The following is a 13,832-nucleotide window of genomic DNA, read 5'->3' as shown; positions in this document are numbered from 1 at the left end:
TGTTATTTTTTCATTTACACCTTTCATTAATTCCTCGGATTTATTATTGATTCCATCTGTGGCAGACACACGGTTGGCACAGAGCAAAATTCGATTACAGACAATATTTCACTTTGAGTAGAGCGTCATGAATTAATAAAGCTCTACAGAAAGTGAATTATTATTACTATTATTATTATTATTATTATTATTATTATTATTAAGTGTTAAGCTCGAAAGGGGTCAGGCAGAGTTGTACCTAGAGCAAAACGGCCTCTATAATGAATGTTTGCTCTGCACCATCCTACATGAGCCTGGCTATGCTTGTATACATTACTTTGATTGATGTTCCTGCCTGGCCAGCCAGCACATGTCTGGCTCTTGGGGTGGTGAATATCCCGTGTGGGTGATGTGGCTTCAGGCACCGTAGAAGCCTGGGGTGTGGCGTAGTATGTATCAGGGTGTGGAACAGTATGTACTGGGACGTGCAGTAACATGTACTGTGTAAGTGAAGGGTTATGTTTTCCAGAGTTGATCAGTGGAGGCAGGGGGGGGGGGGATATTGTGAGATTTTTAGCGATGTGGTCTGGTCCTGTCTATTTGTTGACTACCTGTCTATAGTTCCGTGGGGATCACTGCCCCCTTAGACTACTGGTTGAGGGCTTGAGTGTCTTTTGTTACTGAGGAAATATCTGCCCGCCTAGTAGGTAGGTATCTATAATATATATATATATATATATATATATATATATATATATATATATATATATATATATATATATATATATATATATATATATATATATATATTATATATAGTGTAATATCCACGAGGAGCGCTAAATCCGCAGAAGTCATTCAGTTCCTAGGCACATGAAAAATTCAGGTTCGATTCAAGGAATTGGAAGACAGATCAAATTTCTTAGATCAAGAGCCTCTCACCAGCATCAAGGAGCCTCCCTTGAGTGGTATATGTATCTATGTGTGGCCTGGAAATATCATGTTTTTTTTCCTGACTTTGCATCATGGAACTTTGTTGCTGATAGAAAGATTTTTGCTTATGACCTCCTCTCTGGCTGTGTTAGGCATCTCTCTCCTTAGAAAATAGCCAAAACTACGAAAGATTTCTCTGTATTTTTCCTCAATACTGAGGACTTGAGTCGTTTGTTTCCAACATTATACCAGAAGATATCGAGAACACTGCTGGGACTAGTGTAGACGTCTTCCAGAGGAAACTGGACAAGTATCTTCACCGGGTGTCAGATCAACCAGGCTGTGATAGATATGTGGATCGGAGGAGGGCCACCAGTAACAACAGTCTGGTTGGCCAGGCAAGCACCAGACGAGCCTGGCCTATGACTGGGCTCCGGGAGTAGAAAAGCTCTTGGAACTCATCAAAAGTATGTGAAAGATTAAGGTATATTTACCATCTTTCCTGATCTCAAGATCCTGAAATACCTCGTTGATCTATAGGTGTGATATCACTTTCCTTACTTCCTTCTTATAGTTGTGTGTTTCTAGGTTTTTGTATCACAATTATAGCACGTCTTCTTTTCCTGCTTACAAAATTCCTTACTGAAATCTGGACTACTATGTGGAATATTGTGGGTAGTATGCGATTTTGCTGGTCTGCAGCTCTCTGGATTATCTGTTTCTCTCCACTCTTCTTTACTGTGTCCGTAACACACTTCCCCACCCTCTTTTTATCGTCTATTTTTTAGTTCTAATCTTCCACGGAGTGAGTGTATGCGCGTGCGTGTGTGTGGGCGTGCGCGCTCGAGGGGGGTGAGAAGAGAGACTCCGCATTAACACCTTATGATTCCCTTCTTATGGTTATTTTCTTGACTTTTTTTTTTTCCAAAAAAAAAAAAAAATGACATATCAGCTCTTTAGGACCTTTTTTTTTTTTTTTTTTAAGTTTGAGAAACCCTTCCTCCTCAGCACAAAGCATTTCCAGTTTCTTTTTTTTTCAAAAGCTTAAAAAAAATAGTTACCGCCCTGTTATTGACACAGTTCGTTAAGCAACAGCCATCTTGAAGACTTCACCATCCGTCTGTCGATTTACTCTTGTAGTGTAATGTATATAAGGTAATTTTCCTGCTAAATAATAGTTTTTTCTTCCCTTAGAATATGTAAACTTTATAATGAACGTCCAAAGACACGCCCGAATAACGCGGATAACTGAATCCAGCGTATTCCATATTTGTTAATTAAAAGGTTAGCGAGGAACACACGACGCCTGACGGGCAATCTTGTCACTGAACGTCCGTCACCCTGAGCGAGACTCATCACCGCTACGATAGGAGAATGAGTGTGGGGGTGGCTAGAGTGGGCGGCGCTAAAGCGTGGAGTACAGCCACCCACCCACTATCACCCATTAGAGATGCCAGGCTTCAGCTGCTACAGTGTTGAGAAACGTTTTTACAGAACTCATCACTAGTATCTCCCAACATTTGCAATGTGAAATACAGAAAAAATAAATCTTTAGAACTTTGGGAAAAATCTAAGAATTGTCAGACTGTTGTGTTGTGATCATGTTGTAATGAGAGCGGCGGGTGACCTCTGACCTAGAATGAGAAATAGTGGCTTCCCGCAGCTGACCTGCCATGGCCGCAAGAACGTGCCGCAGGCGGCCTAGCAGCGGCCAGCTCATAGATCGCGCCCTCGCGGGTGAAGCATGTCTTCAGGAGCGGTGCAGCGCGAGCCCTCGGGGGCCACACAAGGTGCCGGGGCCCCTCAGCAGTACTACGCCCACGGCATCGATGCTTCCCACGCCTGCACGCAGAAGGAGGTGAGTGGGAAAAAGGTGTATGCACGCAGGTGAGTGGGGAAGATTTGCGCACGCCTGCACGCAGGTGAGTTACGTTACGTACTCAGGGTAGTGGAGGTTAGGTGTGTCGAAGACGCGAAGATGACGATGAGTGTGATGAATACGCGAAGGTGAGAAACAATTTTGACTGAGGAAGGATACATGGCGGGGAAGAGCGGAAAATAAGGAAGAGCAGCTAGGGTGGGCGACCATTTTCCTTGCATGAAAAGTACGAATGATGGCAGGAAAGTGAGAGGTGGTGACGGATCCGGAATTACACACAAAATGCAATTACTTAGGACATGTTTATTTAATGCTGTGTCTTACCGGTAGCACATACCTTTGTATCCAGATGGCAGATCCGCTGAAGCTGCGCAAGACGTCAGAATTAACCTCTCTGTCTGATCAGTCATGTGGTCATGGCTATGTAATGCTGAGGGCCGGTAGAAGGAAAAGCCTAGTCGGCCAGGTGGTGAACAAGGAAGTCTGACCTCGGGCCGGGCTGCGAGGGCAGAAGAACCCTTGCAACCAGTCACAGGTATGTCAGAGGTACTCGCCCTCATGGGACATCTTGTCAGTGTGTCAGGTGGTTAAGGTCAAGCATTAAGGAAGGTAAATTTGATTACAATAATATTCATTCGGAGGTGCTAAAATCGTAAGGGTCACATAACATCTGGGGATGGGAAGCAATCATGCTTGATCGAAGGGAAGAACATCTCCGATTCCTTGGATAAAAGAGCCCTTTTTAAGTATCAAGGAATCTTCCTTGAAGGGACAATATCTGTGACATATATGTAACCAATTTCGAGATTTGTTTTATCCTCACAGCGCAACCTGAGGTCAGGCTTTTCTGTTGCTTGTTCAACCAGGCTTTTGCTGTTAGCGGCCTGCTGGTCATTATATTCATCATCTGGCACTTCGAGGTAGTAATCCGGTTTCCTTTTGAAAGTTTCCGTATTTGTTCCGGCATTCAAAATTTCCGATATCTACTGATAGCAAAAATTTAATAATCTTGGACCATTGATGTAGACACAGTGTTCTCATCTTTTGCCCATGGTGTCGCTACTTTTCACTGAGACTATTTTACACTTCCTCTATATCTCTTCAGTAAATGTTATAGGTGTGTAGACTGGTGATTAGACTCTCAAGTATTCCATGTATGTACTGTTTGGTATCTGTTCTTCACTCCAGAGAGTCCAATCCAAGTACCTCGATGTGTTCCTAGTAGTTTAAAGGCTTATTGGCTCTATGCGCCCAGTAAGTGATTTATCTCTTTACCTCTTCCAGCTCTGATGTCTCTCCTGCTCTGAAAAGAGCCGTCAACATCAAACAGTATTCAGAGCGAGAGAGCATAGTGATTTGAATAGTCTCAGCAATGACATTATTTCCCTTGTTTTGAACATTTGTATTATCCACCCTGTCATTTTTTCTGGCCATCGCTGCATATACATTATTATTATTATTATTCTTGGCTAGTCACAAAACGTGTCATGTAGCGCCTGAGGGTGGGAGAAATGGTAATGTGTAATTAGGTTTGATTCGAGGGACTAATTTCTGCAATATCTTTGATTAAGAGACCTTCGGTAGCATCAGTGCAATGAATAATGTATCAAGATGGATGCATACTGCTCCATTATAAATATGTTACACGTATTGGGAAACGCCAAATCCGTAGGGGTATAAGAGGCAACCAAGTTTGATCCAAGTGGAGGGTAGATCCAATTCCCAGGATCAAGAGCCCCTCACCGGCCTCCACACGCTGTAGAGTATAATGATGGTTTTATATATATTTCTATTTAGCAAAATTAGATACATCACCAGTGTGCTGCAGGCGCGAGGAACCGTCAGGTAGTCTACGGACTTTATGACCACAATTTCACTTTGTTCATTAATCCATGACTCATGTTTGCCCACATGCATGCATACTCACTCTCACATAGGAGCTGTGAATCGACCCCGTCAGCCACGTATATGTGAGTACACACACACACACACACACACACACACACACACACACACACACACACACACAAGGCACATCTTCTGAAGCGCACATCAACCAAATAACGGCTGCAGCATGTGGGCGCCTAGCAAACCTCAGAACAGCATTCCGACATCTTAATAAGGAATCGTTCAGGACCCTTTACACCGTGTACGTTAGGTCCATATTGGAGTATGCGGCACCAGTTTGGAACCCACACCTAGCCAAGCACGTAAAGAAACTAGAGAAAGTGCAAAGGTTTGCAACAAGACTAGTCCCAGAGCTAAGAGGTATGTCCTACGAGGAGAGGTTAAGGGAAATCAACCTGACGACACTGGAGGACAGGAGAGATTGGGGGGACATGATAACGACATACAAAATACTGAAAGGAATTGACAAGGTGGACAAAGACAGGATGTTCCAGAGATTGGACACGGTAACAAGGGGACACAGTTGGAAGTTGAAGACACAGATGAATCACAGGGATGTTAGGAAGTATTTCTTCAGGCACAGAGTAGTCAGGAAGTGGAATAGTTTGGGAAGCGATGTAGTGGAGGCAGGATCCATACATAGCTTTAAGCAGAGGTATGATAAAGCTCACGGTTCAGGGAGAGTGACCTAGTAGCGACCAGTGAAGAGGCGGGGTCAGGAGCTCGGACTCGACCCCTGCAACCTCAACTAGGTGAGTACAACTAGGTGAGTACACCTAGCGAACAAAAGCCTGACGGTGATGGTAAGCGTAGATGTTTCAGAATGGTAAAAAAAAAAAAAAGGGTAACGAGCGAGGTCCCCTAAGGATCAATATTAAGACCGTTACTATTTTCAGTATACATATTATTATTATTATAATCAAGGGGGAAGCGCTAAACCCGTAGGATTATACAGCGCCCAGGGGGGGATGTGGAAGGCATTCAGGCTTAATTCGGGGAACTGGAGCACAGATTCAATTCCCTAAATCAAGAGCCCCTCACCAACATCAAGGAACCTTCCATGAGGGGTCAGTATACATAAAAGCCTGCCAAAGAATTAAATCCTGTACATCATTGTTTGCAGTGACGTAGAACTGATGACATTAATACGATGGGGAGAGGAAGACTTAGATTTTGCAGGGGTTCTCATACAGCACCAAGAGCTCACTTCAAATGTGTGGAAGGTCACACAAATTAGGAAGGGAGAAGAAAATAGGGGTAAAGCTTGAGAGTGCATTATTAATCAAGAAGAACGGTCTTATAGTAAACATCACAACAAACAAATCTCCAAGGGTGCCCATAAAATGCAGAACTTCGACAACACATGAGAAATTAACAAATCTCAGAACTGGCTTTGAAAGCCTTTACACTGTTATGGTTCTTAGTGTAAGATATATAGCAGGCCTAGATGAGTACACAGCTCCAGCATGGAGCCCACACATGGTGCAGTATATTTGGTAATTCGATGTCACAGAGATTTGCATCGAGACCAGTCCCAGAGCTGAAAAGATTGAGCTAACAGGAAAGACTGAAGAACCTGAACCTGACGACGTCAGAAGAGAGGACCAGAGGAAACGTGAACACGACCTACAAATTACTCAAGAGGAGCGACAGGTGGAAAGAAAAAAAAAGACTGAAATGCGAGGCACAGCAGTGTGAAACTTAACCGCAGGGATGTTAGAAAATCTTCAGTCTGTGTGGTAAATAAGGGGGTGAGGGAGATGGTGAAGTGATGGAGGCAAACTCCATACATAGTTTCAAGAGTAGGTATGATAGAACCAAAGTGGCCACTAACCAGTAATTCCACCTACTGTAGTTAACTAGTCGGGGTCAGGAATTGAGCCTTAGTTTCCGAAAATGCAGCTCGGCGAGTTGCCTTTCATGCGATTGGCTGAAATGTTGTAATTGGTAAACGTACTTGGTACTTTCTACCTTAACAAGGATTGAAGGTATACAATATTCCAAATTATTATTATAATCAAGGGGGAAGCGCTAAACCCGGAGGATTATACAGCACAATATTCCAAAGCAGAGTACAAGTGTTTTAATTAAAGGATATCATAATTAGCTTGTTATCTTTAATTTTTAAGGTTCGTATTTTCCAGCCTTTCACTTTCCTTGCAGTTATGATATTGCACTACTGTGATTCTTGAATATAACCTCTTCTTATATGGATACTCCCAGGTTTCTTGCATTTCTCTTTTGCTCTACTGGGCGGTTTTATTGTGTTGCCCCTTTCTTCGCTAAATTTTATTTAAGCCGAATTTTGACATCGTTGTTCATTAAAAGGGTTTCTGTGGTCCACTGGAAGGTTTAGTTTGCATCAGTTTGGACATATTGTGTCCTCGATGGATGCCACGCTGATATGTACTGTAGAGTCGTCTATGGAGAATGGGAGAGAGAACTGGGTAAAAAGCTGTGCCTTGAGGAACGGAGCTCTGCCCTGTGGAGCCCTCTAACTTTCCTTTGCTAATTCTTACTCTTAAGCTCAATTTATGATTTGTTAGAATGGGTAAGATAAGAATGATGGTTTGGATTGTTATTATTATAATCAAGGGGGAAGCGCTAAACCCGTAGGATTATACAGCGCCTGTGGGGGGGATGTGAAAGGTATTCAGGCTTAATTCAGGAAACTGGAGCACAGATCCAATTCCCTGAATCAAGAGCCCCTCACCAGCGTCAAGGAGCCTTCCTTGAGGGGAGTGATGGTTTGGAGCAGTGCCCGAGCAATCCCACATGTTTGTACATGCCAGGAGGTCAGGCTCGTCCCCGCAAACAAATCATTGAGTAAAATACTCGTTTTCACACACACACACACACACACACACACACACACACACACACATACACACACACACACACACTACACACACACACATACACACACACATCATGAAGATGATAGGCGAGGGGGACATGACCCAGGTGACAAATTTTCGGAGAATTGGGTGGTTCACAAAGAAAAGGAATCGGCCTCTCAAAGTAATTTTCAAGGCAGAATCAACCCGAACCATGATCCTGCAGGAGAAAGCACGGCTGAGAGACAAGCAGGAGTTCTGGAGTGTGTACCTCGATCGAGACAGAACACAGGACGAAAGGAAGACAATGAAAGAGAGAGTTCAAAAACGAAAGGAGAAATGGGAGGAAATGAAAAAGGAGAGCAGAATAACCCAGGATCAAATGGAAGGACAAGCACACCCCCCAGAAACACCTGCAGAAGGACTCCAGCCACGACACCCCCAAGGCAACTGAACAATCCAAACCAACCATCACACACCGATCCCTCTGTTTCCACCCCCAGCACTACAGTTACAGTATTAGAACAGAAGTTGAAGGTTTGGTACACAAATGCAGATGGATTAACGAATAAACATGAGGAATGGCAAGAAAGAATCAATGAGAAGTCCCCAGACATCATAGCACTTACAGAAACAAAACTCATGGAGACAATAACAGATGCAATCTTCCCACCAGGATACCAGATCATGAGGAAAGATAGAAGGGGCAGGGGGGGAGGTGGGGTTGCTCTGCTCGTAAAAAACAGATGGAAATTCGAGAAAATGGAAGGAATAGATGAGACGGGAGAGACTACATAGCAGGTACACTTCAGTCTGGGGAACACAAAGTGGTCATTGCAGTGATGTATAATCCACCACAGAACTGCAGGAGGCCAAGAGAGGAATATGAAGAGAGCAACAGAGCAATGGTGGACACATTTGCTGAGGTGGCAAGAAGAGCTCACTCCAGCAGAGCAAAGTTGCTGGTTATGGGGGATTTCAACCACAGGGAGATTGACTGGGAAAACCTGGAGCCACATGGGGGTCCCGAAACATGGAGAGCCAGGATGTTGGACGTGGTGCTGGAAAACCTCATGCACCAACATGTTAAGGACACTACCAGAGTGCGAGGGGAGGATGAACCAGCAAGATTGGACCTTGTGTTCACCCTGGGCAGCTCAGACATTGAGGACATCAAGTATGAGAGTCCCCTAGGAGCTAGCGACCACGTGGTTCTGTGCTTTGAATACATAGTAGAGCTGCAAGTGGAGAGAATAACAGGAGTTGAATGGGAAAAGCCTGACTATAAAAGAGGGGACTACATAGGGTTGAAGAACTTCCTGCAGGAGGTCCAGTGGGACAGAGAACTGGCAGGAAAGCCAGTAAATGAAATGATGGAATATGTAACAACAAAATGCAAGGAGGCAGTGGAAAGGTTTATTCCCAAGGGCAACAGTAACAACGGGAAGACCAGAACGATCCCCTGGTTTACCCGACGGTGTAAGGAGGCAAAAACAAAGTGCAATAGAGAATGGAAAAAGTACAGAAGGCAGAGAACACACGAAAATAGGGAGATCAGTCGCAGAGCCAGGAATGAGTACGCACAGGTAAGGAGGGAGGCCCAGCGACAGTATGAAAATGACATAGCATCGAGAATCAAGACTGACCCGAAACTGTTGTATAGCCACATCAGGAGGAAGACAACAGTCAAAGACCAGGTGATCAGATTAAGGACAGAAGGTGGAGAACTCACAAGAAATGATCAGGAGGTATGTGAGGAGCTGAACAGGAGATTTAAGGAAGTTTTTACAGTAGAGACAGGAAGGGCTGTGGGAAGACAGCACAGAAGGGAACATCAAGAGGGAATATACCAACAAGTGTTGGATGACATACGAACAACTGAGGAGGAGGTGAAGAAGCTCTTAAGTGACCTTGACACCTCAAAGGCGATGGGACCGGACAACATCTCCCCATGGGTCCTTAGAGAAGGAGCAGAGATGCTGTGCGTGCCTCTAACCACAATCTTCAACACATCCCTTGAAACTGGGCAACTACCTGAGAAATGGAAGACAGCTAATGTAGTCCTCATATTTAAGAAAGGAAACAGAAACGAGGCATTAAACTACAGACCTGTCTCTCTGACATGTATTGTGTGCAAAGTCATGGAGAAGATTATCAGGAGGAGAGTGGTCGAACACCTGGAAAGGAACAAGATTATAAATGAAAACCAGCATGGGTTCATGGAAGGCAAATCTTGTATCACAAACCTCCTGGAGTTTTATGACAAGGTAACAGAAGTAAGACACGAGAGAGAGGGGTGGGTAGATTGCGTTTTCCTAGACTGCAGGAAGGCCTTTGACACAGTTCCCCACAAGAGATTAGTGCAGAAGCTGGAGGATCAGGCGCACGTAAAAGGGAGGGTACTGCAATGGATAAGGGAATACCTGACAGGGAGGCAGCAACGAGTCATGGCACGTGAAGAGGTATCACAGTGGGCGCCTGTTACGAGCGGGGTCCCACAGGGGTCAGTTCTAGGACCAGTGCTATTTTTGATATATGTGAACGACATGATGGAAGGAATAGACTGAAGTGTCCCTGTTCGCAGATGACGTGAAGTTGATGAGAAGAATTAAATCGGACGAGGATGAGGCAGGACTGCAAAGAGGCCTGGAGAGGCTGGACATGTGGTCCAGTAACTGGCTTCTCGAATTCAATCCAGCCAAATGCAAAGTCATGAAGATTGGGGAGGGGCAAAGAAGACCGGAGACAGAGTATAGGCTAGGTGGACAAAGACTACAGACCTCACTCAGGGAGAAAGACCTTGGGGTGACCATAACACCGAGCACATCACCGGAGGCACACAACCAAATAACCGCTGCAGCATACGGGCGCCTGGCAAACCTGAGAATAGCGTTCCGATACCTTAATAAGGAATCGTTCAAGACACTGTACACTGTGTATGTTAGGCCCATACTGGAGTATGCAGCACCAGTCTGGAACCCACACCTGGTCAAGCACGTCAAGAAGTTAGAGAAAGTACAAAGGTTTGCAACAAGGCTAGTCCCAGAGCTCAAGGGAATGTCGTACGAGGAAAGGTTAAGGGAAATCGGACTGACGACACTGGAGGACAGAAGGGTCAGGGGAGACATGATAACGACATACAAGATACTGCGGGGAATAAACAAGGTGGACAGAGATAGGATGTTCCAGAGAGGGGACACAGGGACAAGGGATCACAACTGGAAGCTGAAGACTCAGACGAGTCACAGGGACGTTAGGAAGTATTTCTTCAGTCATAGAGTTGTCAGCAAGTGGAATAGCCTAGCAAGTGAAGTAGTGGAGGCAGGAACCATACATAGTTTTAAGAAGAGGTATGACAAAACTCAGGAAGCAGAGAGAGAGAGGACCCAGTAGCGATCAGTGAAGAGGCGGGGCCAGGAGCTGAGTCTCGACCCCTGCAACCACAATTAGGTGAGTACAATTAGGTGAGTACATACACACACATACACACACACACACTACACACACACACACACTACACACACACACACTACACACACACACACTACACACACACACACTACACACACACACCCTACACACACCCTACACACCCTACACACTGCACACACACACACACACACACACACTACACACACACACACACACACACACACACACACACACACACACACACACACACACACACACACACACAAACACTACACACACACACTACACACACACACTACACACACACTACACACACACACTACACACACACACACACACACAAACACACTACACACACACACACACACACACACACACATACACACACTACACACACTACACACACACTACACACACTACACACTACACACACACACACACACACACACACTACACACACACACTACACACACACACACACACACACTACACACACACACTACACACACACACTACACCCACACACACTACACCCACACACACTACACCCACACACACTACACCCACACACACTACACCCACACACACTACACCCACACACACTACACCCACACACACTACACTACACACACACACACACTACACTACACTACACACACACACACACACACACACACACACACACACACACACACACACACACACACACACACACCGTGTAAATTTATGAAGCTTTGTGTTCACCAATCTTCGAAGCTGTCAGCGTCTCACATTTCCTCATCCTGGAAAAAACAACAACATTTACACTGATTTATCTGTTTGTTTCAGAATCAACGAAGGTACCGTATTTATTTGTCTTTATTTTGGTTATTTTTTGTTCATGCACAACACGGAAAGTGAGCTTCTCATTTAACTCCAATATTTCGCCTCGTTAAAGAAGGCACCTTGGTGCTGAAGTGCTCCTGATCATAGGAATTGGAGCTACCCATCCCTTCCTCGCATCAAACTTAAATGCCTCTCGTTCCCCAGATGTTGTATTCAATGCTTTTACGCTTTTATTTTTTTGGACTAGGATGGGAGCACTGGGGGTATAGGAGAGGGTTGAATCTCATATATCTCACAGTTGAGGACCCCCACTTTACCCCTCCATGGCTATGCATCATAAATACTGCTAAAAAGGCCCCAAGAGTGTGTGAAATGGCATTTTTAATAGCTTCATGCCGCGCGGGCTTCCTCTGAGCTATAGCTCACACAGCCCTGCTAGGCATTACTCTCACCAGACGTGAGACGACCAAGTTGGGGTTCCTCTCTGTTGGTGGTACTGGGAGATTAAATATTTTAAGAGTGTGTGTGTTTTGTAAATTCAGCATTGTAATAAAAAAATAAAGCGGGGGATGCGTGACCTAACCACAGGGTAGTTTGCTAAATAGCAAGACTACTTCTGTAGCAAGTGTTACTTCTGTTGCAATTCCTGCTGTTACAAATATTGGTTCTATTGCAAGTGTTGGTGCTGACCGCAGCACAGAGAGGACAGCTGTCAGGACCACAGTGGCAGAAGACAGTGCACACAGTCTTGGTGTGTTATGCTCAGCGCAAACCTTCATCAGGGCAAAGTTTCGCTCCAGGAGACCTGATAAAGCGAAACGTTGTCTTACTCCGCTCCAAGGGCCTTAATTTTACCCAAGACTACACTGTAAATCTCCATCGTTACTTTATAAACCTAGTCCGCAAGCTCTGGCCAAAAAAGCACAGGACACCCCTGCAAAAACTACTCAGAAGTGTATACCTTGGAGAGGGTTTCGAGGGGTCAGCTCCCCCCGCGATATTAAAAGTACAATTACATTCAAAACAAATCGAAATTTTACATGTCTCAAAAATCCGGTATATTGTTATATTCACGAGGAAGCGCTAAACCCACGTGGATCATTCAGCTCCTAGGCAATGGGAGGTAATCAAGCGTGATGTTAGGGAATTGAAGACAATCAGGGTCGATCAGAAGAAAGGAAAGGATAACTCCAGTTCCTTAGATCAGAAACCAGTTTGGTTTGAACGGAGGATCGAGCCTCCAGTCTTTGTGCTGGATGATTACACACAAGTATACCATGTGAATATAATAAACACTGAGACGCGTTGAACCTGCAACATGCCAGGACCACGGTTCAGGTCGCCGTCTATTCTTCTGTTTATTCGCTGACAGTTGTCCATTACAACTGGCTTACTGAGACACGTGTTCATAGTTGCAGCTGGCGGCGCTGGGGTCGCTGAAGGGGGAGGTTCTGGAGCTCTCCTCCAGGCTCAAGCTTCTCTCTCAGGAGCGAGACATGTTGGAGAAGACCCTCACTGTCACCCAGGTAAGTCCTTCCCTCCCTCACACTGCTACTGCTGCTCAATCTCCCTCGTACTAGTACATCATCTACCTCGTACTAGTACATCTCCCTCGTACTAGTACAGGTCCCTCGTGCCAGTACATCATCTCCCTCGTACTAGTACATCTCCCTAGTGCCAGTACATCATCTCCCTCGTACTAATACATCATCTCCCTCGTACTAATACATCATCTCCCTCGTGCTAGTACATCTCCCTAGTGCCAGTACATCATCTCCCTCGTACTAATACATCATCTCCCTCGTGCTAGAACATCTCCCTCGTACATCTCCCTTGTTCTGATACATCTCCCTCGTGCTAGTACATCATCTCCCTCATACTAGTACATGTCCCTCATACTAGTACATCATCCCCCTCGTACTAGTACATCATCTCCCTCGTGCTAGTACATCATCCCCCTCGTACTAGTACATCATCCGCCTCGTACTAGTACATCATCCGCCTCGTGCTAGTACATCATCCCCCTCGTGCTAGTACAT

The 13,832-nt window shown here is 45.0% G+C and overlaps 1 protein-coding gene across 2 annotated transcripts in view; it reads left to right on the top strand.

Moving 5' to 3' along the window:
* Positions 1 to 13,832, top strand: part of LOC128687923 (colorectal mutant cancer protein) — a 141,908-nt gene that overhangs the window by 93,095 nt on the left and 34,981 nt on the right. For both annotated transcript variants that reach the window (XM_053775539.2, XM_053775538.2), the window contains one exon: positions 13,206 to 13,319. In XM_053775539.2, the coding sequence (XP_053631514.1) occupies positions 13,206 to 13,319 (114 nt within the window). The remainder of the gene's footprint in view (positions 1 to 13,205; positions 13,320 to 13,832) is intronic.

This window comes from Cherax quadricarinatus, chromosome 10, assembly GCF_038502225.1.
Source record: "Cherax quadricarinatus isolate ZL_2023a chromosome 10, ASM3850222v1, whole genome shotgun sequence".
In the NCBI taxonomy this organism is placed as follows: Eukaryota; Metazoa; Arthropoda; class Malacostraca; order Decapoda; family Parastacidae; genus Cherax; species Cherax quadricarinatus.
Note: the sequence above shows the minus strand (reverse complement) of the source record. Positions and strands in the feature narration are given on the sequence as shown.